Genomic DNA, 25,130 nt, shown 5'->3' with positions numbered 1-25,130 from the left:
ACGCTGGCCACGTGACCCGGAAGTGTCTGCGGACAGCGCTGGCTCCCGGCCTATAGAGTGAGATGAGCGCACAACCCTAGAGTCTGGCAAGACTGGCCCGTACGGGCAGGGGTACCTTTACCTTTTATCACAAACCCACAGTGCCATATTTGTGAAAGCACAAAGAATCTTAAGGGGGGTGGGGGTGGAATCCTAAGGCAGTGAGCGGTTCCCCAACACAGGGTGCCAAGCGAAAGGGGAGCAAAACTGAGACAATTCATAATTGAGAAGATCCATTTTGGGGCGCCAAATTTTGGCCTTGCTCAGGGTGCCAGATTATCAAAGATTACCAAAGTGTGTCCCTAGAAACCTTTGTGCATTTGCAAGAACATAAAATATACATGTACCCTTCTCAGGAACAGATGAGAAGATTTGGAAACAACAAACCATACCATAGCAATATCACCTATAATCAGTATCTGCAACATGCAACTGGCTCTACAGGTATTGAAGCATCTTTTAAATTGCTCGAGTGTGCATGTTGACAATTAAGTGGGAGAAAACAAACCTACTGCAAAATACTGTATCTACATGGAGCAATGGTGACAGGAATGTATAAAAATAAAATGAAGAGCTGTTTAAAGTAGTTTTAATTATATACAACCAACATTTATGGGCTGGATATAGGCATAACCATAGCTAGAGTAGGTCTGTGGAAATTAATGAAACTCAGGTTAGCCATGATCAGCTTAAGTTGCGCTGATTTTAATGGGTCAACTCTAAGTGTGACTATGTCTGAATTCAATAAAATATGTATTTTTATTTTGTTATTCTTGAGGAAAAACCAAAGCTTTTATTTGGAAAAGACAAATCTACTTTTCTGGACAATAAAAAAGTCTAATATAGTTTCTCTGAGACTTATATGTTCTTATTTTTTTGGTTGCTCATTTTTGTGCATTGTTGGTAAACTCAAATAAATGTCACCCACATGAAATTATTACCAATACAGTGGTACCTCGGGTTAAGTACTTAATTCATTCTGGAGGTCCGTTCTTAACCTGAAACTGTTCTTAACCTGAGGTGCCACTTTAGCCAATGGGGCCTCCTGCTGCCGCCTCACGATTTCTGTTTTCATCCTGCAGCAAAGTTCTTAAGCTGAGGTACTATTTCTGGGTTAGCGGAGTCTGTAACCTTAAGCGTATGTAACCCGAGGTACCACTGTACCTTTAAATCTTCAAAATATAAACTACAACCATTCTGTTTGCTACAAATCACAAAATGCCTAAACATGTGGATACAGAATTTACTTAAACTGCTAAATTTGCAGTTAGACTACATCAATCCACTGTACGTATAAACATGCCAAATTGTCAATCACAGGCTTATAGCAGCGATCCTAATATACTTGAACATACTTTGAAATCAAAGGCACTTACTTGCCAGTAAGTATTACAGCACGAGGGTCCAAAGCTATTGCAATTCAGTCTGCAGCATATATTTAGAGTCTCAATTTTCATTTTAAAGCACTGCGCACAACAAGGGTTAAAGAATGCATTTTGTCAAGCAGAAAACAGCTTATTCTGAGTGCCAATTATTAACATACTTTGTAATCATTTGTGCCTGAGCTGCTTTATTTCCCTGCCTCTAATACGGAACCTGCTTATTTGGCAGTTTCTCAAGTTACTCCCCTCAGGCAGCTTGAGCCAGTAAAACTAGATCCTTTCATCTCTGTGGAGCTTACTGACAACCAGCCGTCTGGTTTCCTAGGAAACAAAATCTTGGCTAGAAATAGTGAATCATTTCCAGGTCACTTTCAACATGGAGAGTGGAGCAGGAAGGCACTGGACTGAAGAGGAGGTTAAAGCCTTGTTAAGCGTCTGGTCAGAAAAAAACATCAGAAAGCAACTCCATGGAACACTAAGGAATAAAGGAATATTTATTTACATTGCTAAAAGGCTACAGGAGCTGGGGATCTGCAGAGACTGGAAACAATGTCGTGCAAAGTATAAAAACCTGAAATATGAATATAGGACAGTTAAATATGCCCACAACTCAGGAGATGCTACAAAGACCATGAAGTTTTTCCACGAATTGGATGCCATATTGCAACATGAACCTGTCACACAGTTAACAGAGGAAGAAAACGGCAGGTGTTCAGCAAATGACATCATAAATGCCACCAGGGAGAACAATGAAGGTAAAAAAAAATATATATGAAAATCGTTTCTGTATTATCTTTACCTGAAATAAATTAAGAGGCTGCTAGGGTTCAATCCCCACTTTGCACCACAGATGGCACAGTTGGAAGAACAAACTGACTTAATGCACTCTCTCCTTATCTGTGTGTATGTATGTGTGAAAGGGGGGCGGGGAGGGCGGTTCTGCTCACCAGCTTTTCTATAAATACATAAGCCTGATGGTAGTTAAACCAGCTGCTGGAGCTAGCTAGACTCATGAGGCCTTTGCTGTAAAGGAAAGCAAAAACCTCAGAGCAGGGGCTTCCAAACTTCTATTGCTTTTTAATTGGGATTTATCTGTCACTGTTCGTATAATAATATATACATTTTTTTTGCAGCTATCTAGCTCATACCAAAGGGACATAATAATTGTGGAACGAGCTGTGCTATTGAAATAGAATTTAAAATGCTGCAGAGATGCATTTATGCTCAGGTGGAATGAAAACAAAAGGGCCAAGGTCGAAAGACACATATTTGTAGTGATGGAAAGATGATGTCCCTTTTTGAAGTAGCAGTTAATGAATATTCCTTTGGATAAATATATATACAGTAGAGAGAGAGAGAGAGAGAGAGAGAGTCTCTTTCCTTTTCACGGTGATAATAAAAATAGCTGTAGTCTTCGGAACAGCTCCTCTTATTAACTTGTTCAGCTGTGAATATCTGTGCCATGTCTGTCGCTCCTCTGTATGTCCCTTTCGGAGCTTGTAGCTCTAAAAAGCGGCTTAAAACGCTTTAAATAATAGCAGTAAGTAATATGCATTGCAAGGCAGCTTAATATTATATGTTTTCCAGAGGCCTGTATGATGATATGTGCTATATTTTGCTTGTCCCTTAAAATCAGAGAATTATAACTGGAAAGGCCAAACGTTGGAAATACAATCCGCAATACGAAAGTATGTTTATTATATGTAAAAAAAGGAAATTTGTATATAGTTGAGAGACTGGAGGTTCTACAGGAGAGGGTTAATGGGCCTCTCCTGTTTAATGCTTAAAGTTGGTCAAACCTGCTGGCCAGGTCTGGCCAGGCACATCCTTTGTTATGTAAATAACAAGAGATACGTTGCCGTGGAAACTAAATAGTTAGACAATTGCTCCTTGAACGTTTGGAATAGGAAAAGATTGGGGGGGCAGACCTCCCTCCCAACTAATAATCAGATAATTCAGGTGTCTGTGTGAGAAGACTGCAGTTTAGACAGAGAAAGAGGCAGATAGCCAGTTTTAGGCATATCAGGGTGTTTTAAATCTCCTGGAATTCTGATGTCAGAGCAGCAGACTTTAGCTGGGGCCTATTTTAAAGCACTATCTTATCTTTTTAAGTCCCATCACTGATAGCAGTAAGGCCAGAAACACCCCCCAAATGCTCTGCAACACATATTTATATTAAATGCAAAAAGGACAAAATCACTACAATGACTTTAAAAAACAGATTTTAAATAATCTTACATTTTGCAAGGGGGGCATGTGTAACGCAAGAATTGCTCACCCCAAAGAGAGCCAACGTCCATTGAAAATACATAAACAACAATAATAAATATGGACAATGAGCATCTGTCCTAGCTAACTCTTATGGGGGGGGATTTTTCTAGCTTGAAATACAGCACCAACATCTTCCTGTTCTGCTTTCACAGGCACATTTTAATCACTGTACGAAACATTATTTTGTGATGATAATGAAGAAAACACTGGCCTCCCCGCACTCTAAAAGGATTATGACTATATATCATATTTAATGGAAAATAAACAGGAATTAAACGCTCACCAACTTATTGATATCCCTTTTTTATCCAATAATATATAATAATAATAATAATAATAATAATAATAATAATAATAATATTTTCCCACTGACCCTCTAAGAAGCTATGGGCAACTTGCATTTTATTGGCACAACAGTCTTGTTAGGGAGGTTACTCTGAGATATGGTGACTGTTATAAAATCAATTAATCACCTTGTTGCCTCCCCCATTTTAAGTCCCACAGTCTAGTCAACAGGCAGCGAGTTGTTGTACTCCACATAGATTCTGTCAACGCAAAGATTTCTCATACAGCACGGGGTGCAAGTGGGGAGGGGAAACAAGGGGAAATTCCTGTCGTGTTGGCTTCTGCTACCACAACAATTTAGATGAACATGGCCAGTTATCTTTGAAAACCAGCCATCAGGTTGCTTTCTATTTTAGTCTCTTCATACATTGTAATTTCCTACATGTTGCATGTAGGAAGTGAGCAGCGAAATAAACACAGGGCTGCATTCACACACAACACTGAGCCATAGTTTAATGCTACATGGATTAGAACATATTTGAACAATTAAATTATTACTTTCATATTTAATAAATTTATTGTAATGCATAAATATTGTGGGGAAAATAGAAGACTGGATCTTTCTTCTAGCTTTTTCATTACTGAAGTACCAGTACGTGGGAAGTAAGAGTATCAGTCTTGGCTAACAATGAATTGTGCTGTAGTTTTTATTTCCTTTTAAAACGTGATACAACTTGCTTTGCTTACATGTGTTTCTTGAGTCTGGGTCAGGGAAAAAGGCAGAGTATAAATAACTATACAATAGCAACAACGACCACTGCTACTGTTGCTACTACTAACACCACCACCACTCCAGATTCAATCCTATACAGTGGTACCTCGGGTTAAGAACTTAATTCGTTTTGGAGCTCCGTTCTTAACCTGAAACTGTTCTTAACCTGAAGCACCACTTTAGCTAATGGGGCCTCCCGCTACCACTGCACCGCCGGAGCACGATTTCTGTTCTCATCCTGAAGCAAAGTTCTTAACCCGAGGTACTATTTCTGGGTTAGCAGAGTCTGTAACCTGAAGCGTATGCAACCTGAAGCATATGTAACCCGAGGTACCACTGTAATCACTTCCCAACTAGTAAGCCCCCACTGGTATTGTACTGCAAAAAATAAAAATAAAAATGCACAGATGCTAAATAGCCTTTCATTAGATGAAGATTGTGTGATCTTGTCCTTTCCTGGCCTAAATCATTAAATTGCTATGTAGAAAATACTGGCTTGGATCTAACACTTGGATGAGTCACATCTTCCACAAATCCGAGGGGGTCTCCTTATTCCCTGGGGTGGGTTTTGGAAGACAGAAGAGGGTGGGGTGGAAAGGCCCCATCTCAGGAGTGGAGTTCTGCTCAAGATTCTTTGGATTATAACCAAACCATCTACTATCATCTATCTATCATCTATCTATCTATCTATCTATCTATCTATCATCTATCTATCTATCATTTATCTATCTATCTATATCTAATGACCCTTTATTTCTGCCTCTTCTTCTTCTTTCAGTTTTACATTTTAAAATGCTGTGTTATGTTAGGGTAAGATTTGCGGTAAATATTATTTGAAATTAATATGTTCAAGGTACTAGCCTGGCTGAGGATATCTGATGACTGTGAATCTATGTTGTGGCTTCAATAGGAAGTTTGCATTAGAAATATCTATAGCAAGTCATAATTCATATGATAATATCTTTGTTGCCTTTCCTATGTATAACAATTCTTTTTTCTCTCCCCCCCCCACCCCAGGTAAAGTTGCAGTTACACTGGAAGAGGAGGAAGATCCTCCTGCAAACCCACTACTTTTTATGTCCCACTGCAGGCCCATTCAACTAGGTAACAAAGGATGGCAAAGGAGAGACAGCAAACTCTCTGTTTCTCATACTCGTTAAGAATGGAATATTATTGTGTCAAAGGGACAGAACAAATATGTTGGAAAGGCTAGGGCATTCAGGGATGGTTTTTTATTGCCCAGGTTCTGCGGTCTTTGCTTTAACGTCTACATAAAATACAAGAAAACGAAATTACTTATTTTATGCAGCAATTCGGTTCTTGATTGGAAACAAGAACATGGTTGTGTGCATCAAAGGCAGAGGAAGTAGAAACTCAACTCAACATGCAGTTCATGGGCACTGATATAAGGCTATGAAATAAAATTGTCAAACTCTTCTGTTTCATGTGTGAGTGTGCAAGTGCTTCTGTGTGCGCAAGCATAAGGGGTGTGTGTGTGTCTATTTTTCATTGTTTCAGGAAAAAACCTCTTAAGAATGCTGCTGCAAAGGTTTTCTGACTTTTCCAGGGCTCTTCAAGAGCCATCTGGTAGAAGGCTTCTGTTGAAGCACAAGAAGTCAGTCTAGCGTGTTTTTGGAACAAACTCTGAGATAGGACTCAGACTATGAATGGTGCTTTCAGGTGCATATCAAACGATAGAAGGAGTAAATTTATTTCTTATGTACTGTGGGTGGTATTCCACTAACAAGTCCTTGTTAGGACAATAATTTCTGCTTGTGCAGTGAGACTTCTCCCCTCCCCTCCCCACATATGCCACACACCCACTCCTCAAATCTGTTCCATAGGGTTGGAGGAACCCCTAGAATGGATTTTGGGAGGAGAACTTTTCACAGCATACCCTTGTGCTGACAGAATGATTGCCTTAGCATTGCACTAAGTTCCACTTAAAATGTTTTGGAAAGTTGTTTGCTCGCTATGCATTTGGACATCTCTTAAGATATCTTAACCAAATTTTGAATGATGGTTCCTGAGGTGAAGGAGCAGGCCTTCATCTATGTTTGGATACAACTGGACATCATTTTGAATTAGGGTAGTGCTCTGAATCTTTCAAAATGGTACTGATTTTTACCACTGATTTCAAAACTGCACTGATCTTTCACACTTTATATTATATATTATATTATATTATATTATATTATATTATATTATATTATATTATATTATTATTATTATATTCTAAAACCATGACCCCCACAGAAGAATGAGAGCACCACTGATAATCTGGTGCCATCATACCCTCCAACATTTCCCTGTTGAAAATAGGCACGTCCCATCCCATATTGATAATTTTCCTATTTATATCCCACACATCTTATTGGGTTGCCCCCGCACTCGGGGCAGCTTCCAACATATATAAAAACATAATAAAACTTCCCTATACAGGATTACCTTCAGATGGCTCGGGGGTTGGATAACTCCATACCCTCCAACATTTCTCCAGTGAAAGTAGGGACATCCTAAGGAAATGCGAGACATTCCAGGATCAAATCAGAAACTGGGACAGCTTCTCTAAATCAGGGACGTCCCTGGAAAATAGAGGCACTTGGAGGGTCTGCGCCATTATCTCAGATTCTATTTCTGCAGTCAGTACGGCTTTGCTCTGATAATGTATGTAATGTTGGCTTTTGTTAAATCAGAGAACTTATATGTCAGAGGTTTCCAAACTTTGCTGGCCTTCTGTTTTTGGACTACAATTCCCATCATACCTAACAACTGGTCCTGCTAGCTAGGGATGATGGGAGCTGTAGTCCAACAACAGCTGGACAACCAAGTTTGGGAAACCCTGTTATATGCTAAACCAATTTGTTTTCTACCTTGAATTTATTTTTATAACAGTGCCCAGAAGTAAAACTCACTGAGCCTTACTCCCAGGTAAGTGGGTATAAAGACTGTAGCCTAAATGTGCACAGGAATTAAAAAGTTCACCAAAACCATTTTTTCTCTCTCTCTCCTCCCACCCTTTATTTTACCTTATCCTGACCCCATCCCACTCAATGCAGGTAACACATATCTGAGTCTCTCCCCTATTCTGCCTGATGCAGGTAACCCAACCCCAATACTAGATGCGACCAGAAGTCTGCCATACATTCCATCTGTAGCAAATGAAGGAGGAAAACATTGGACTATTAATGAAGTTAGAGCTCTAATACGTGTCTGGTCAGATAAAAGCATCCAGCAACAGCTTGAGGGAACGGTGAGAAACAAAAGAATATTTGAACATGTTGCTGCTAGACTCCAAAAATTTGGAATCGACAGGGACTGGAAGCAGTGCAGGACAAAATATAAAAATCTAAAGCATGAATATAAGAGTGTAAAAAATGCCCAATATTCAGGCAACACGAGCAAAAGTATGAAGTTTTTCAGAGAGCTGGATGCTATTCTGGGCCACAGCAATGCAGATAAAACAAGCAGATTGGATGATGACAGCGAGAAGCATGCAGAATGGGTAGAAACTAAAACAGAAAAGAATTTCAGAGGTAAGAGTTCTAAGCCATCAAAATTAGTTTTATCAGTTTTGCACTAGTGAAAACATATGAAAGTTTATATATAATAGTCTGCTTACAAAAGTCTGTTTAATTCAAAGTACAAATAAATTAAAAATAATAAAGGTCAAAGAAGACAACAAAACAAAACAAAAACAAATAAGAAGGAATGTGAACTGTGATGAGGTTTGCCTTGTGCCATAAAGAGGATATTCCATTACAAGATCTGAATAGAAATGCAAAACTGCTGTTTATGATAACTCCAAATGTCATAAAGTGCAATGACATGGTGATAAGGTAGAAAACTGAATTTGTACTCTTAAAATGGTCTCTAGTGGATTGTATGAAAATACAAGTATCGTTGGGGTGGGGGTGGAGACTTGGGCCACTGCTACCAAACTATATTGCACCCCCATTTCCTCGCCACCCAGTTCTGAGTAACTTGTGGCTCACTGACATGAATGCAGCCAGCCAGTTGGTTTTTCTGTCTGAAACTGACAAAATCTGTGTGTGGAGGATGTTTGAGTGTGTGAAGCACCTGGGAATATTTAAATACCTTTAATTCCCTTTAAAAAAAATGTAGATGCCAGAGGTAATTTGCTGGAAACACATTTACAATATACTGATAAGGCAATGAAAAACACACGTATTTATAGTATAGTTAGCTACAGTTCTGTGCTTCCTGACCTCCACGTAATACATTTGCAAGAGCATATGATTCAGCTGAGAGACAAAACCTTATTTATCAGAATGGCTTGGAGGCCAAAGTAGAGATAAATAGTTATACTTTACGTAGTATTAAACTGGCAGGGACTAGAAGGGGAACAATAGAAGTTTGTCTAATAGAAAGTCCCATCCCTTGTTATCTTTGCTTCTTTCATTCTTTTCCTCACTCCGGTGTATCTAATTCTTTTAAATGTAGGTTGCAAGGACCTTACGGACAAGAGTCCTGGTTTTGTTTAAGTTACTTTGCAGAATTAAGCCACATGGTTGGTGCTACATAAAATTGGATAACTGACTTTTGATTTTCTGGGGGGCCATCTAGAAAATGCCTAAGCATATTACTATTGTTTTTTATTTTATTTAAAAAGCTGTTTCCTTAGAATAACTGCAGTAAGACTCCTGATAATAATTTCACAACCTAATGTCATAACCTGTAACGTTTCATTCAGAATTACAGGGAGACACAGGTGCGGAAGATTCTGTTAGTAGTATGTCAGGAGATCTGCAGCTCACAGATACAAGGAAAGTGAAAGACCCAGGTAAACACAGAGATACTGTTTGTGAATCCCTCGATTAAAATACAAGTAAAATATAACTGCAGTAGGATGTCAGCATTTGCATAACTATCTCTTTTTGTGCGTCTAGTGCTCCACAGCGCAGTAGACAGAACTAATTATCTAAATGGAGATTTGGAAGAGCCCATTACCACACATGTGAAGGAAGACATAAAAGAAGAAGTTACTGACTTAGGTGAGCAGCATTCAGTTACAATCTACTAAACAACAACAGAAGGTTAAGTGTGAGGGTGTATGTTAGGTGACAATTTAAAACTGTGAGCCAAGCCCAAGCTTATTCACTGGCCAACAATAAAGGTGGGCAAGGAGGAGACTTGTACAAATCCCATCCGATAGAATCATAGAATTGTAGGGCCAGAAGGGACCACTAGGGGCATCTAGTCCAACCCCTTTGCAATGCAGGAATCTTTTTGCCCAACATGGGTTTTGAACCCACAACCTTGAGAATAAGACTCTCATTCTTAGCTATCCTGATAGGGATACTTTGTCCATAGCAGAAACAAAGACTTCATGGAGGTCAAGTGAGGAAAAACCTAAAGGGCAATATTTTGCATGTAAAGGTTGCCAGTAACAATAAGCCAGGTTTGTTGACTTATCTTGGTTTATTGTTAATGAGCATCGTGCTCATGCATGCAGCCTGATCGCTTAACACTTTGCTCATCCCCTGTGTGAACAAACCATGAAGCTGAAATGACACATGGCTTGTTAGGCTCTCTGAACCTGGAACCCTGGTTTGGATCACCAGGCTTAAATCAAGGTTTCCGGATGGCTTACGATCCTGGCTTGTTTGGAACACCAGGATCACCAGCTCAGATGTCAAAACAAGACATGCTTTAAATGTGGCTTCCTTGTATCTCCCACTCATGTCAGGGGAAGGGCAAAGTGAGAGCAACTAGGCTGGCTGCATCTCACACTGCTCAGTCACAGTAAATCATGGTAAGTCAGGCTTTTCATTACCTTTGAACGTGGCCGAAATCATTAGATGTTCTCCTATGGTTCTAAACACTACCTTTTAGGCAGTCACAGGTTGCCTTATGTATCATTTCCAATTTGAGTTTGCATCCCCACTCTCACTCCCCCCTTCCCCACACTGTTTATAATTCTGCCCAGGGTAGAGATGTAAAACTTTGAAGCCAGCTAGGGAGGGGTGAGGAGAGAGAAACCAGACGATGTGTGTGCACACAATCAGAATGCATGCAATAGGCATATCAATCCTAAATTTTATTTACTACTCTTAAGATCATGCATCCTAGCTGGCAATGAGCACTTAATAGAATGCTACTGTTTATTATGGTTATGAAGTCTATCTCTTTAGTTCGTATTTGACCAATAATTGCCAGTCAGTGCCTGACCAACACCAAAGATGAGTTAAGAGGCTACAGAAGGCCCTTGAGTGTCTATATTCAAGTGTACAATATGTTTCTTGTCCCTCAAAACCTGGTTGCATTTCAAATTTTCCTACAAACGCAGCAGGTTTCTGAGATACTTCTCCAAAAGAAAAAAAAGCATAGTTACTACTACACAAAGTTTACTTAAACAGCCTCATGCTGGCACCAGCAGAGGGTGCCAAATTACTTTACCATAACAACCTATAAATCTGTATAATTGTCCCACTCTTCTAATGCAAGAGAAAAAACTATGGGCTTGCCTGTTTGCTCTGTGTGAAGGAACTTTAACTGATGACAGCAAAACTTGGCTACAATTTCAGAAATCCCATGCTGTCAGTGAGTAGGTAAGAAACCAATGCCTTTTAAACACATACCAAATTCAGCAATTATTTATCAAAGGTCTTATTTATAAAAGGATTTGAGTAATTTCCTTTAGTGAAACGCTATCTTTCCTTGCTCAATGTTTGACAGCATTATCTAACAGCCCGAGACCATGGCTTGGAGTTAGATAACGCAGTCACTGACCTCTCTGCACGGCCTTGGACATTTACCTCTTTGCTGGGTCAGCCTCCGCTGATGTAACTGACAAAATGATCCGTCGCATCCTATCTATCACAAGGGGAGCATCATCAAACAGCCAGAAACCAATTACATTAAAGGTCAGCATTCCACCCACTTCGCTGTGATGAAACGCCCACAGCATAGAGAAAGAGGCAAACAATTTGGAATAACTGCGATTGCGCTGCCAAAATGTCTTCCTTCAATTAATTATCTTATTAGAGAATTCTCTGTGTTATCAGTGCTATCAAAAGATGCAGGAGTATAGCTCTACAATATTGGAAGAATACGGTGTTTTTTCTTATGGTGACTCCAACCTGCTGCAGTCAACATAGGAGCCAACTCCTAGGGGCCAAGGGGTCTTCGGTTCGCCCCAATAAAATAATTGAGGGGGCTACACCCTGAAGTTTATGGGCACTGCCATTCAAATGATGTGTATGTCCTGTGTCAGGTGATCATTTTTTTGTGGGGCGGGGCTTACCTGCCCCCTGCCCAATATTTTATTCAAGTTGACACCCCTGGCAGTCAATAAAATGATTTTTACAATTCATTTGGTGGACAGTTTCCCCCCAGAAATGAAAGAGAACGTATAATAACACACTGGTCCATTTACGGTACTAAATTAATGTAATTCTGGGGACACAACCATTTCGATGATCAGGTTTGCTTAGCACAAAGCTGTGAGCGTGAGGCTACTGCATTCCTCACCTGGTCCTCCTGCTGCTACATGGCCATGAGTGAAATCATGGTTTGGCTCAGCATGACATGCAAACCAGGCCTCTTTATGCACAACACCTTCACTTTGTGTGACAGTGTTAGAAATTAGCCAGGTGCATTTCGTGACTGGTGCAGGTTCAATTGCAACCAAGCGGAGATCTCTGGATACCAGATTAGTGACAGACATCTCCACCGGGGTGGCTCCTCCAACTTCCTTAAGCAGGGAAGCAGAAGAGCTTATTTATGGCATTTATATCCCACCTTTTTCTCCAAGGGGTATATGGTTCACTCCCCTCCTCAGTTAATCCCTACAACGACCCTATGAGGTAGGTTAAGATGTTGCGACTGGTCCAAGGTCACTCAGTGAGTTTCATGACTGAGTGGGGATTTGAACCCTGTTCTCCCATATCCTAGTCCAACACTCTAACCACTACACCACCCTGGCTTCCTAGAGTACTTCTGCTATGGGGCAGCTATATAAATTAAGCAGGTACACAAATATAGGGAAAGCAAAATGTCACTTAGAGAAGGATCTGAAATATTCTCCTTGAAGCTTGAATTTGTTTTATTCTGGATTGTTTTATTTGATGTTTTAATGTGTTGTAAACGGCTTTGAGGTTGCTGTTTTTTAAAGTAGCATAGAAAATAAACAAATAACAACAGCAACAATAACAACAATAAACATAACGGGGGGGGGGGGGGAATGGTCCCTAGACATTCTGTTGTGACAACCGTCACCCAGGTTTAAGGTGCTATTTGGCAATTAGCTTATGTATCTGAGTTTCCAACACTTCTTTGCAAGATCCCCATATGTCATCATCACAAAGCCAAATTCCCCCCTCCCCCCTCCCCCCTTGACACCAAACTATTAAGGAAACTGGAAACTCTGTGTACATATCCCATACCCGTGTGCAGTCCACTACCTGCAGGTGAGCCATGAGTGAGAACTGGACAGGCTACATTGGAGACAACCCTAGGTCTTCCGGTCTCCAGTCTGGCACACTGACTGCATGCTGATGCTGAGAGGGTAAATGCGCACTTAGGACATATTGGGACCCCATCACATGCAGGCAATCCCACGTGGAAAGGTTATGTCTAATGAGCTATACAAAAGTACCTAGAAATCTCATATGCTATCTTGGACCCAATAATAATTAGTAAATACATTGTTTACTTTGAATTTGCACAGAAATCCCGGAAGACGACGATTCCATCCACAGTACTCCCGAAGCTACAGAGCTCACACACATAAAGCAAGAACCAATTGACGTAGGTAAGTCAACCATTTGCCACGTGAATTTGTAAACTCTTCCATCCTCATTTCAGAACAGAGGTTTAAAAGATAGGCAGCTTTAACTATTTAGCTTTTTTATATGTATAACTCAGTGTGCTTCTCATGCAACACTAAACTGTGGTTCGGCGGTATGTGGATGAACCTCAGCAAATTTTCCTTCCTTATCCTTGTTCCAAATCATCAGGAGGAGGATTTCTGCTGAGTTTTCTTTCAGCTTCAAAAAATCTTGGCTTAGCATGATGTGCGAACCAGTAATCTTGGTTTACAGTGGGCCACACCCACTTCAGCCATGTGGGAGCACTGGTCAAGAGCAAATGCGGCCCTTGGGACAAAAATGGTGAGCCACTCCTGGGCTAAAGGAACAAAGAATGGGCGTTTGCAAACTTCACACCTCTGATCAAGACTATTTCCAAGTCTTAGCTCTCTGTGACAATTCTGTTCATGACCTCAGGGAATTTCTGAAGTGAACTTCCATGGGAAATCAAGACTGAGAGACCTTAAATATGGTCATGCAAGACACCTTAACCTTCAACCCTAAGCACACTTTCTAAAGGAGTCAGTGGTACCTCGGGTTACAAACGCTTCGGGTTACAAACTCCGCTAACCCAGAAGTAGTACCTCAGGTTGCGAACTTTGCCCCAGGATGAGAACAGAAACCATGGCGCAGCGACAGCGGGAGGCCCCATTAGTGAAAGCACGCCTCAGGTTAAGAACCATTTCGGGTTAAGAATGGACCTCTGGAACAAATTATGTTTGTAACCTGAGGTACCACTGTACAGTTATGTGCTGGGCCTCCGCGCACATAGGCGAAAACCGCTTAAGTGGAGAACCAGTGTTGAAGCTCTGGGACCAGCTGGAGGTTGGAGGTCAGATGAGCAGTGGTGGTTGTGCTACCCTGAGCTTCAGCTGCTAGGTAGAGAGGCTGAGCAGCTCTCAGGGCTCTTTGGGGATTCCTCCACCTTCACTGAAGTCCTCTTTGGGCTCTGGGGAGGGTCTCTTAGTGAGCCACAAGGACTCTCCAGCTCTCTTCCATTTCCTGGTATTTATTTATTTATTTATTGGCACTGCAGGTATATGTGGTCACAAACAAGTCAATTGCACATGAATGGGAGGACGCCTGTACATGCCATCAACTTTACTTCCACACAAACATGCACAGAAATGCATGCTGGATTAGGGATCTGCAATACAGCACTCTGCTATCTATATTTATTGTCTCTCGACCCCTTAAATCCAGGAACTGATGTAGGGTGAAAGGACCTTAAAGACAAATTTGGTGTTTTTAGGGACAACCAGTAAGCAATGTGTACAGATCACATAAATGCTATGGTGAAATACCACATTAAAATAGCTCAGCGAAGGAAACATTGGACTCAATGCAGCCTTGCTTCCATAGAGGGAACACAACATCTGTGCAAGTTGAAAGACAGAATCACATCACATGAGTGCAATGAAATATTCCACACAGTAGTAATGCAAATGATAAAGTATCATGTGAACTGATTCCCTTTCTGCAAAATGCCTGCTCTGTTTTGGACATGTACACTCCATTTGAGGAAATTAGCTGCATGAAATCAGCAGCACACAAATTCCTTTGCCCAAAGAAATGATAAGTAGTAGTTCAAAAAAAGGGTAAATACTGAGTACTTCAGAACAAGCCAAGTATCCCCCCCACCCCCATTCTGGGCTCTAAAACTGAAGGCTAAACAAAATCTTACAAAGCAAACATGGGGCCCAGACCTGTATTTCATTCATAGTGCAAACATGTAGGCTGGGCTGAAGGATTTGCAAAGGACAGTCTGCAGGCTTCACCAATTCTTTTCTGCAAATGTCTTCCCCTGGTGCAGTCTGTCAAACCTCCCACCAGCTTGGTCCTGAAACCAAAAGCATTTCATGGAGAAAGCCTTCCCTAGGGTGGGAGATATTTGAAGCTCTTCTTCTTTGCAGTCCTCCCCTATAAGTGGCCCACAATCTACAATTATTTTCAGAAAAGGGGTGGTCAGGACCATATATTTGCCAACATGATCTCTAATGGTCTTGACTTGGAGAGTGTGGTATGAAGGCACATGATGCAGCAAGGCCTGGGAATTGCAAGTGTGGGAAAATAAGTGCCACTTCTACTGTGCCATATGAAGAGTGTGGAGCAAAATCTGTGAGAGGACCGAGATATTTGGAACTCACACATCTCTCCACAAAGTCAAAACAAAATTTTTTTTTCCTTCCAGTAGCACCTTAAAGACCAACTAAGTTAGTTCTTGGTATGAGCTTTCGTGTGCATGCACACTTCTTCAGATACACTGAAACAGAAGTTGCCAGATCCTTCTATATATCTGGCAACTTCTGTTTCAGTGTATCTGAAGAAGTGTGCATGCACACGAAAGCTCATACCAAGAACTAACTTAGTTGGTCTTTAAGGTGCTACTGGAAGGAAAAAAAATTTTTGTTTTGACTATGGCAGACCAACACGGCTACCTATCTATCTCTCCACAAAGGCAAGAGACCCAAGCCCCTTCTCATATTACAAAAGAGACCTGTTCTACCCATGCACCAAAATGAAGTGGGAAATGAGGTAGCAGAGATCTGAGGTTCCCAAATACAGTGGTACCTCAGGTTAAGAACTTAATTCATTCTGGAGGTCTGTTCTTAACCTGAAGCACCACTTTAGCTAATGGGGCCTCCCGCTGCCGCCATGCTGCTGCCATGTGATTTCTGTTCTCATCCTGAAGCAAAGTTCTTAACCTGAGGTACTGTTTCTGGGTTAGCAGAGTCTGTAACCTGAAGCGTATGTAACCTGAAGCATATGTAACCCGAGGTACCACTGTAGATGGATCCCTAGTTCCTGAATGCTTCTGTGCTGAGTGGCCACGAGACTTAATTTATACAGGCCCAGATTACACCCAACGCGTAGCGAACAAGCTGTCTGTCACAAGTACAAACTGCTGTTTTAAACACTTCCCAAGCCACTTAGGAAGGTTTATGGAGGACTGTAAAGTTATATTCATGTCCACCATACATACACATGGTGTTATCTAGAACAAAATTGAAAGTACTGTCCATGCCTGGGTGATTATATGAACAAATCCTTAATAATAATAATAAATTTATTATTATTATTATTATTATTATTATTATTATTATTATTTTCTACCCCGCCCATCTGGCTGGGTTTCCCCAGCTACTCTGGGCGGCTTCCAACAGGTGATTAAAAATACATTAAAACATCAGTCATTAAAAACTTCCCTAAACAGGGCTGCCTTCAGATGTCATCTAAATGTCATATAGTTCTTTAATTCTTTGACATCTGATGGGAGGGCATTCCACAGAGCGGACGCCACTACCGAGAAGGCCCCCTGCCTGGTTCCCTGTAACTTTGCTTCTCCCTGTAACGCCTAACTTGTGACTATTTCTGTGCATGCCTTCCTCTGTCCTGATTTCAGAAGTTATGAAGCAGTATAACTGAAGCTGCATATATAATATGCCAAAAGCATCTGAATTTGGTTATGCAATCTAAAAGGCTTATGTAAATGTTACACAGTTTACATGTTTTGTTCCAAATTGCAGCGTTTGCATTTGAAATTCTGGCAAGTAGCGGAAGGGAAAACATATTAATATCAAAAGCAGCAACACACGCACTCTAAACAACCCCCCCCCAATATTACCCCAACCCAAGTCTATTGAGCAGCCTCAGCTTTTGTGACTGGAGTCAGTCAGGGCCCTGCCCTGCCCGGCCCTCCCAGGCCAGGTGGGGATAAGGCCTTCCAGGACTCGCAGCCAATATCGTTTTGTTTGGGATAGTTTTAACAGGGAAACAATATTTTCATTTACTTTATACATTAACAGTGTCATTCTGCTCATGAAAGGAACCCCCCAGTTCTTTCCACAGTTCCTGTGTACTTGGGAGTAGACGAAAATAAGATGTTTCTATTCAGACAGATTAATGTGAACTCAGATGTGAGTTGAATGAAAAGTGGGTTTTCTAGCCTTCCCCCAAATACTGGTGTGTTGTTGTTTTTTATATTCAGCTACTCTGAGCAGTAGCAGCTTCAAACAAAAAGTCATCAAGACACCATTCAGAGGCTTTCTGAATGTTTTAGCCAAGGCGACTAATTGGACTCTGGTGCTTTGAAGTATCCTACACTTGAGTAGCTCAACTTGAAAGACAGATTTCTCCTCCTAAGGGACAAACCATACATCATGTGCCAGAAACCCTTTTGGACATCTATACTGAAATCAAGCGTACACTGTATCATACCAAGAGCATAATAACAGAGCTTGTTATAATCAGATCAGAAATGTAGGCGAATTTGGAAAATAATGACCCTCTAAAAGGGTAAGACAAGGTATCTGTTTAAGGCTGCAGTTCTCTGTACACTGAACGGAGAGCAAATCCAGTTGACTCCAGTAGGAGTTGTTTCCCAGTAGGCATGCATAGATTGGATTGGGCTGCACAAAACTCTTAGGTTAGATTCAGACCAGATTACTAACGGTAATACTTTGTGATTTTTAAGAAAGCAGTTGTTTACCAGATGAAATATGACATTTTGTTACAAGACAACAAAGCCAGATAAGCAGGGTATTATTATTATTAATGAGTTATAATTTTTTAATACTACAAGTGAAAGGGATGCAAAGGAAGAGTGAAGGCTGCCATGGAGCTACAGATTAAGCCTGACCATGAGAGTCCAGGCTATAGCTCCACTCACACACAACTGTTGTGGACATTATTTGCGGCTCTGCCCAGTTGTAGGAACCTCACTGGCTTTTTGCAATGCAGCCTTTTGTAGGATGCCAGGCCTACAGCTGGGCCACTTGGCAGCCCTCTGTCTAGCTTATGATGCTATTTGCCAAAGGCTGCAAGGTGGATAAATTATTTTTGAAATAATAGATTGTGCATACATATGATAGTGCCTACATACTTTGCATGTTTAGGTCAACATTTTGAAAAGAAGGTAGGGAAAGTTATGGAGAGAATTGAAAGGAGGCATGTTTACCATTCCTGTCTTTTTCTGAAACAGCTCATCCTGCTCAAGAATATTAATGTAGAAGTGTGGGAAACACAGCTTCAAATTTTATTTCAATTACAGTGGTAGCTCAGGTTAAGTACTTAATTCGTTCTGGAGGTCCGTACTTAACCTGAAACGGTTCTTAACCTGAAGCACCACTTTAGCTAATGGGGCCTCCTGCTGCTGCCACGCCAGAGCACGATTTCTGTTCTCATCCTGAAGCAAAGTTCTTAACCTGAAGCACTATTTCTGGGTTAGCGGAGTCTGTAACCTGAAGCATATGTAACCTGAAGCGTATGTAACCTGAGGTACCACTGTATTGCTGTTTTAACTGCAATTCTAGATGTAGATTGATGAGAAAGGCCCAATAACAGAAGCTATGCTTCATTTTTTTAAAAATTGTCTTTTTAAAAATAGATGATGATTCTATCAGTACAACCTCAGAGGACGTACCTGGGTTTTCAATGTGTAAACAGATAACAGGGGCAGGTAAGTGACTGGTCCTTTGCTTTGGGTTGAGGGGCAGCGGGAGGAGGAGGCTGTCAAGACCCTCCTTCGTGGATTCTGGTCCCTGGTCTTACGCCTCTACACTTTCCTAGTTCTCAGTATCGTACATTCGTAACAAACAAAATTGTTGCAACATTCAGTGTTAACATGCATGTTTCCCAATGCAGAACCTGAATTTTTTTCAAATAGGATTCTGGATTCCTGGGCAGTTTATAATCCTGTTGCTGCCCTGAAGCACACTCAACTCTAGCCATTATCATGATTAGGGAATATCTATAAAGTCACATTTGATTCCTTCCCCCCTGTTACATTATATGACATGTCTGAAGGAGCTTTCTGAAACATGAAGACCACAGTTCTAGACACACTTCCCTGAGACTTAAGTCTCGCTCAACTTAACAAAGCTTAATTGCTTCTGAATAACTGGAAAGTTACAATACTTAACACACATGTAGAGAATAAACCCCACTGAACAAAGTGAGATTTACTTTTGAGTAAACATGGCTAGGGTTGTACTGCCAGCCTTGGATACAAGCTTTGATTCTTTTGGGGTTCCCCACCCCTACAAAGTAGAGTACATCCATGAGCAAGAGAAGTACTTATAGCTGTGGCTGCACATCCTCTTAATTCTTCCCAGTTTCTCCTGTGTGAACCAGCTCTAAGGAACCATGTTAAGGTGGATGCTCAGATTCTGAAAATCTGGCCATATGCTATGGTTGGACAATTGGTTCACCATCAAAATACACTCCAGCCTTCTATGCCCCTCTCACATATGGATAGCCAAAGTCAGAAGCACCATGTTCAATACAGAAAGATTTCTGTGCCAAAGTAATACAGTATGCCAAACAAGATGCAATATTCTACAGCACACTCAGAAAGCAAGTTTACGCTTCCCGTTTGGATCTTTCCTGTGTTGATACACAGTGGATCTAATTCAGAACATTTTCTGTTGCCTTTAAAGTGTTTCCCAAATTTGGGTCTCCAGCTGTTTTTGGACTCCAACTCCCATCATCCCAAGCTAGCAAGACAAGCGGTCAGGGATGATGGGAATTGTAGTTCAAAAAAACAGCTGGAGTCCCAAGTTTGGGAAACACTGCTTTAAAACAAGGGTAGAGAACCTGTGGCTCTCTAAATGCAGTTGGACTCCAACTCCCATCAGCCCCAGTGGTTAGGGATAATGGGAGCTGTAGTCCAATATCTGAAGGACCACAGGTACTTCACCTTAGCTTTAAAAAGGAAAAATAAAGTTGTGGTTGTTTTAGTTTCTGATTATTAATCTATTATCGGTTATTTATTTTATTTTGAACTTTCAGACCATCAAATGTCCTTAAACGAAGCACAGAATCACTTCAGAGTTATTACAATTAACGACACAGGAGCAGGAAAGCACTGGTGTGACAATGAAGTCAAAGCTCTGATAAATATTTGGTCCGATGAGGAGATACAGCAAATGCTTGAAGGAGCAACAAGGAATAAAGAAATATTTGAGGAGATTGCCAGAAGGCTAATGAAGGTTGGAATAGACAGAGACTGGAAGCAGTGCCGCACAAAATACAAAAACTTAAAATATGAGTATCGTGCGTTGCAAAAAGAAAACGACCAGGTTGGCAGTGCAAGAAAGAGGATGAGGTTTTACGATGAAATCGACTGCATTTTGAGAAGCCAGCCCTCAGGTATGCATATCTGCAGAAATGATAAAACTAATTATAGGTGAAGACACCAAGGACATAACTAACCAAAGTAGCAATGTGTAAAAGTTGGTTTGAAATATTATACTGTATGCCTCATACATGTTAATATAACAGGAAGGTGACAGTAAGATGTAGTTCAATGACTAATACGTCATATCCCTACAGAAAAATGAGAGCATGGATATATAGCCTACAAACAGACCACTAATCATTTTACTAAGCAGTTGGCAGAGGAAGAGTAGATCAGAGGGACAGGATTCCCTTTCTCCACACCCAGCATGGAGACCAAATGGAATTGGGAAAGAGAAATGCAGATATCTGTTCTTTCTCAATCAACCCACTCATGGAATGGAATTACTTATTGCCTGTAGCTACCAGATAAGCTGGTAAATACAAGGCTGAATTAATCTTGGTCCCCACTTTACTCAAATCTTGGGTTAACCTGGAAGTCTGATTAGCACTAACTCTAGTGCCTGGGTTTGCTGTGATTACATTATCTAGGGGTATTGTGTTTGTCTGAACCAGCCCATTCTTTGTGAGTATAAAGTTACAAAGAAGTGAAGCTGCAGTTTAGGCATGTGGTTGTGGTTCAGCATTAGCAGACTGGAGCACAAAAGTGAGAGATCCGCCTTCCCTACTCCAGGTTTTCTGCATAGATGGAAAAGATTCAGGCCCTCCCTCAAGTTCACTGGCATATTAAGAAAAAACTTGTGGGAAGAGACACCCACCTCACTTTACACTGAGAATCTGTCTGGCTACATTTTGAACTTGGGCCAACAGTAAAGGTAAAGGGACCCCATAGCATTAGGTCCAGTCGTGACTGACTCTGGGGTTGCGGTGATCATCTTGCTTTATTGGCTGAGGGAGCTGGCGTACAGCTTCCGGGTCATGTGGCCAGCATGACTAAGCCGCTTCTAGCGAACCAGAGCAGTGCACGGAAACGCTGTTTACCTTCCCGCTGCAGCGGTACCTATTTATCTACTCGCACTTTGACGTGCTTTCAAACTGCTAGGAGCAGGAGCAGGGACCGAGCAATGGGAACTCACCCCATCACGGGGATTCGAACCGCTGACCTTCTGATCGGCAAGTCCTAGGCCCTGTGGTTTAACCCACAGTGCCACCTGCATCCCTTGGGCCAACAGTATTACATTTAAATAAGAATGGTATTCGTTTTGCCATTATTAATAATCCACATACTAATAAAAACTGATGTCCCAGCCTACTTCTTCCTTAGGGCTTCAAGTTGTCTTCTTCGAGCTAACACTTTAGCTATGTATTTATTATTAGGATCCATCTTTCTTAACATTTTGTCACAGAACACTTATTGTCTTTTCAAAGAGACAGCTGCAGAAGTTACCACAGACACAGCCCCACTGAGCGTCAAAAGAAAAGCCTCTCAAGAGGGTAAGAATTTATTTGCATTGTTACACTATTTTTGAAGGGTAGATTGATGACACAAATCCACAAGAGAATAAATTTCTAATGCGTTCATTTTCATCTGTGTCAAGTGCTTTGTGCACACTAAACCTGAAGAGAACAAACATCTGGATAGGAAACAAGGATGGATAAAGAAATCTGCCTTTTGTGTGTACAGGTTGCAAGGGATGCTATTGTGCGTGCAGGTAAGCTACCTGACAAACATAGCTATGGATTCATGAGGCTGAATTGTAATCACATGCAACCCTATCCAAACCAGCCCACATCATTCAAGCAGAATACAAAAGATGGTGCACGTGCTCCTCTGTAAACACTTATCTTCATATGCTGTCTAGAGCCACTGTATACTCTGGTTCATGCCCAAGAAAGTGCCAGGCTTGCACACTCCCTCTTCCTCACCTTACACAGCCGGGTCCATAATGTTAAGACATGAATCTTCAAATAAAGTCAGCAGAAATCTACCTCTTTGCTGCATTGGGAGGAAATGCATTGGGTGTAATGTGTGAGCCCAGTACTTTGCTTGGACTCAATGGCACTCATGCACATAGCACAAAAAACCATGATTTAGCGTTACATGCAAATGCACCCATGAAGCTATATAAGCAGCAGTGATTTACATCAATGATGCAACTAACTCCTTAACAAGCAAGCTCAAAAGGACAACGGCATACCAACACAAAATCCCAAAGTTTGCAGAAATACAAAATATATTTTTATTTTAAAAAAAGAAAAAACATAACCCCAACATAACCCAAGGAGAATTGAGCATGTTCATGGCCACAGATTTCTGGCCAGTGGGGGGAAGAAACAGATAACTAGGGAGACGAGGAATGGAAGGGCTATGGCTGACAGGCACTTTGTACATGCGCAGTCCACATGGCACCCTTTCGTTGAAGATCTCACTCACAAAAGTATCCCATGTACCTACCTCTATGAGCTCCTTTGAGGAATGGCAGGATACAAATGTGATAAATAAATGTTACTGTTCACCCTCTAGCAAGTTTAACAAATACATCATTCCTTTGGTCCTCATGACTTGCCTATTGACGCATGCTAGATTCAAATGAGTTAATCTCTTCAATTCAAATTGTCACTAATCTCTTAAATTGCGTTTTTCCCTTTTATAGACCCCTCACCCATTCAGTTTAAGAAAAGTGTTTCTGATAACTTAACAATCCAGTCGCAAGGTGTGTCTGACAGCATGCATACTGTAATCAAGAGCCGAAGGATGCTTCTAGAGAGATTTTACAAGCAGGAAGAAATGCAAGATACCAGCAGAACACAGATGAATAGCAGCATCCCTGCAGTGAAACAGGTTGGTTTAATCCCCCCCCCAAAAGATAAACATGTTTGTTAAAAGAAAGTTGCAAACCTCTCTAAGCAGTTTACTAGAAACATTAGCGTTGCAAATAGCAAACAGTTGAAAACAAGAAAAACATTTAAAGAACATGCCAAAAAGAATGCAGCGAAGCTATCTCCCTGATGTCAGTAGCCAGGAAGCAGCGAATATAGGTGCTACTACACTAAAAGAATGATTTCTAATAATAATAATAATTTATTATTAAGTGCGGAACAAGTATTATGTGGCATTTGTAACAGTGCTGGGTCCACACATCAAAACCATTAAGTGGGCACGTATGATGTCAGGCGATCCTGCCAGTCAATTGGTCCCAAGCTGTTAGGGGAATTATATACCAATAGCTGAACTTGGCCCAGGAACAGATTTGTAATGAGTGCAGATCTCTGAAGCAAGGGGAGCCCCACATAGGGTGCATTGCATTGATCAAATCTTTAAGTCACCAATGCTTGAACTGCTGTGGTCAAGTTCTCCTGATCCAGGAACAGTTTCAGCTTTTGCACAGCTGGTAAAAGATGCTTAGAAGTAAAGCGACTCTTGGTTGACAGCAATGAAAAGCTAGTAGCCCATGATCCAAAATCAAACACACACACACACACACACCTGCTGCCAGATAAACAGTGAAATTATTGGCCAGATTAACAAACTTAATTGCATAGAAAATTCATAAAAACGAAGAAATCCCTGCTTTCTCCTGTAGTTTTTCCCCAGAGTAGTAAATTGTGCTAGTCTGTTGTTTAAATAAGGAATTAACACAGAATCCTGGCAGAACCTTTCATGGATCAGAAAACACACACAAAAAAGCACATTTGACAAAGCCAGTTCAACTTCACACAGTCACTCGTGCCACAATAGTTTTGTAGTCTTTAAGCTGCCAGTTAACTGTTGGTTTTGCTGTTAATTACACAGGCTATCACAACAAAACTGCTCTGTGCTTTGCATTCCTAAAATTTCAAATACTTTAGTTTGTCAGAAGCCCATGCACGTCTAAATTTGTTTCCAGCACCCCACTTCCCATTATATGGTATGAGACATCATCCTTTAGTAAAATTTCCCATACTACAGTAATTCAAAGGTCTCAGACTACAGTCTTCTGTAGGTAGTAAAACAGAAAACGCAATTCAATGGAAGCAAGTTTAAAGCGACGCACATTGGGGCAATCTTTTATTTCACGTATATGCTCGTGGGGGTCTGAACTGACCAGGAATGAGACCTTGGGATCATAGGGGACAGCTCTATGAAGATATCAACCCAATGTGCTGCAGCTTCGAAAAAGGCAAATTCCATGTTAGGGATAATTAGGAAAGTAATTGAAAACTGCTGATATCATGCCATTATACAAATCTATGGTGTGACTGCTTTTGGAATACTCTGTACAGTTCTGGTTTCCTCACTTCAAAACAGATATTGTAGAGTTGGAAAAGGTTCAGAAAAGGACAACCCAAATGATCAAAGGGGTGGAGCGACTCCCCTACAAGGAAATGTTGCAGTGCTTGGGACTTAAATCCTGGACACCACCCTTAATCTCAAAAACGACCCTCTAAAAATAAGGCCAGAGGAAAAAACTGTAGCCGTTTCCCCAAGGACCT

General features: G+C 41.0%; 2 protein-coding genes across 3 annotated transcripts in view; one reads left to right on the top strand and one right to left on the bottom strand.

Moving 5' to 3' along the window:
* The window catches only part of PPAT (phosphoribosyl pyrophosphate amidotransferase), a 43,635-nt gene that overhangs the window by 13,397 nt on the left and 5,108 nt on the right, over positions 1–25,130 (bottom strand). The window lies entirely within an intron of this gene.
* LOC310770113 (uncharacterized protein) lies at positions 1,168–23,751 on the top strand. 2 transcript variants are annotated; one of them, XM_083630431.1, is made up of 10 exons: positions 1,168–2,176; positions 5,767–5,853; positions 7,851–8,285; positions 9,464–9,553; positions 9,660–9,764; positions 13,442–13,525; positions 18,967–19,038; positions 20,370–20,729; positions 22,086–22,151; positions 23,312–23,751. In XM_083630431.1, exons 1-10 carry the CDS (start codon positions 1,798–1,800, stop codon positions 23,539–23,541), a joined length of 1,908 nt encoding a protein of 635 aa, XP_083486557.1. In that variant the 5' UTR covers positions 1,168–1,797; the 3' UTR covers positions 23,542–23,751. The 2 variants fall into 2 exon arrangements, with proteins under 2 accessions (XP_083486557.1, XP_083486556.1); XM_083630430.1 differs by having other exon boundaries at positions 7,809–8,285; positions 23,312–23,749.

Source organism: Podarcis filfolensis, assembly GCF_964270895.1.
Source record: "Podarcis filfolensis genome assembly, chromosome: 9".
Taxonomy (NCBI): Eukaryota; Metazoa; Chordata; class Lepidosauria; order Squamata; family Lacertidae; genus Podarcis; species Podarcis filfolensis.
Note: the sequence above shows the minus strand (reverse complement) of the source record. Positions and strands in the feature narration are given on the sequence as shown.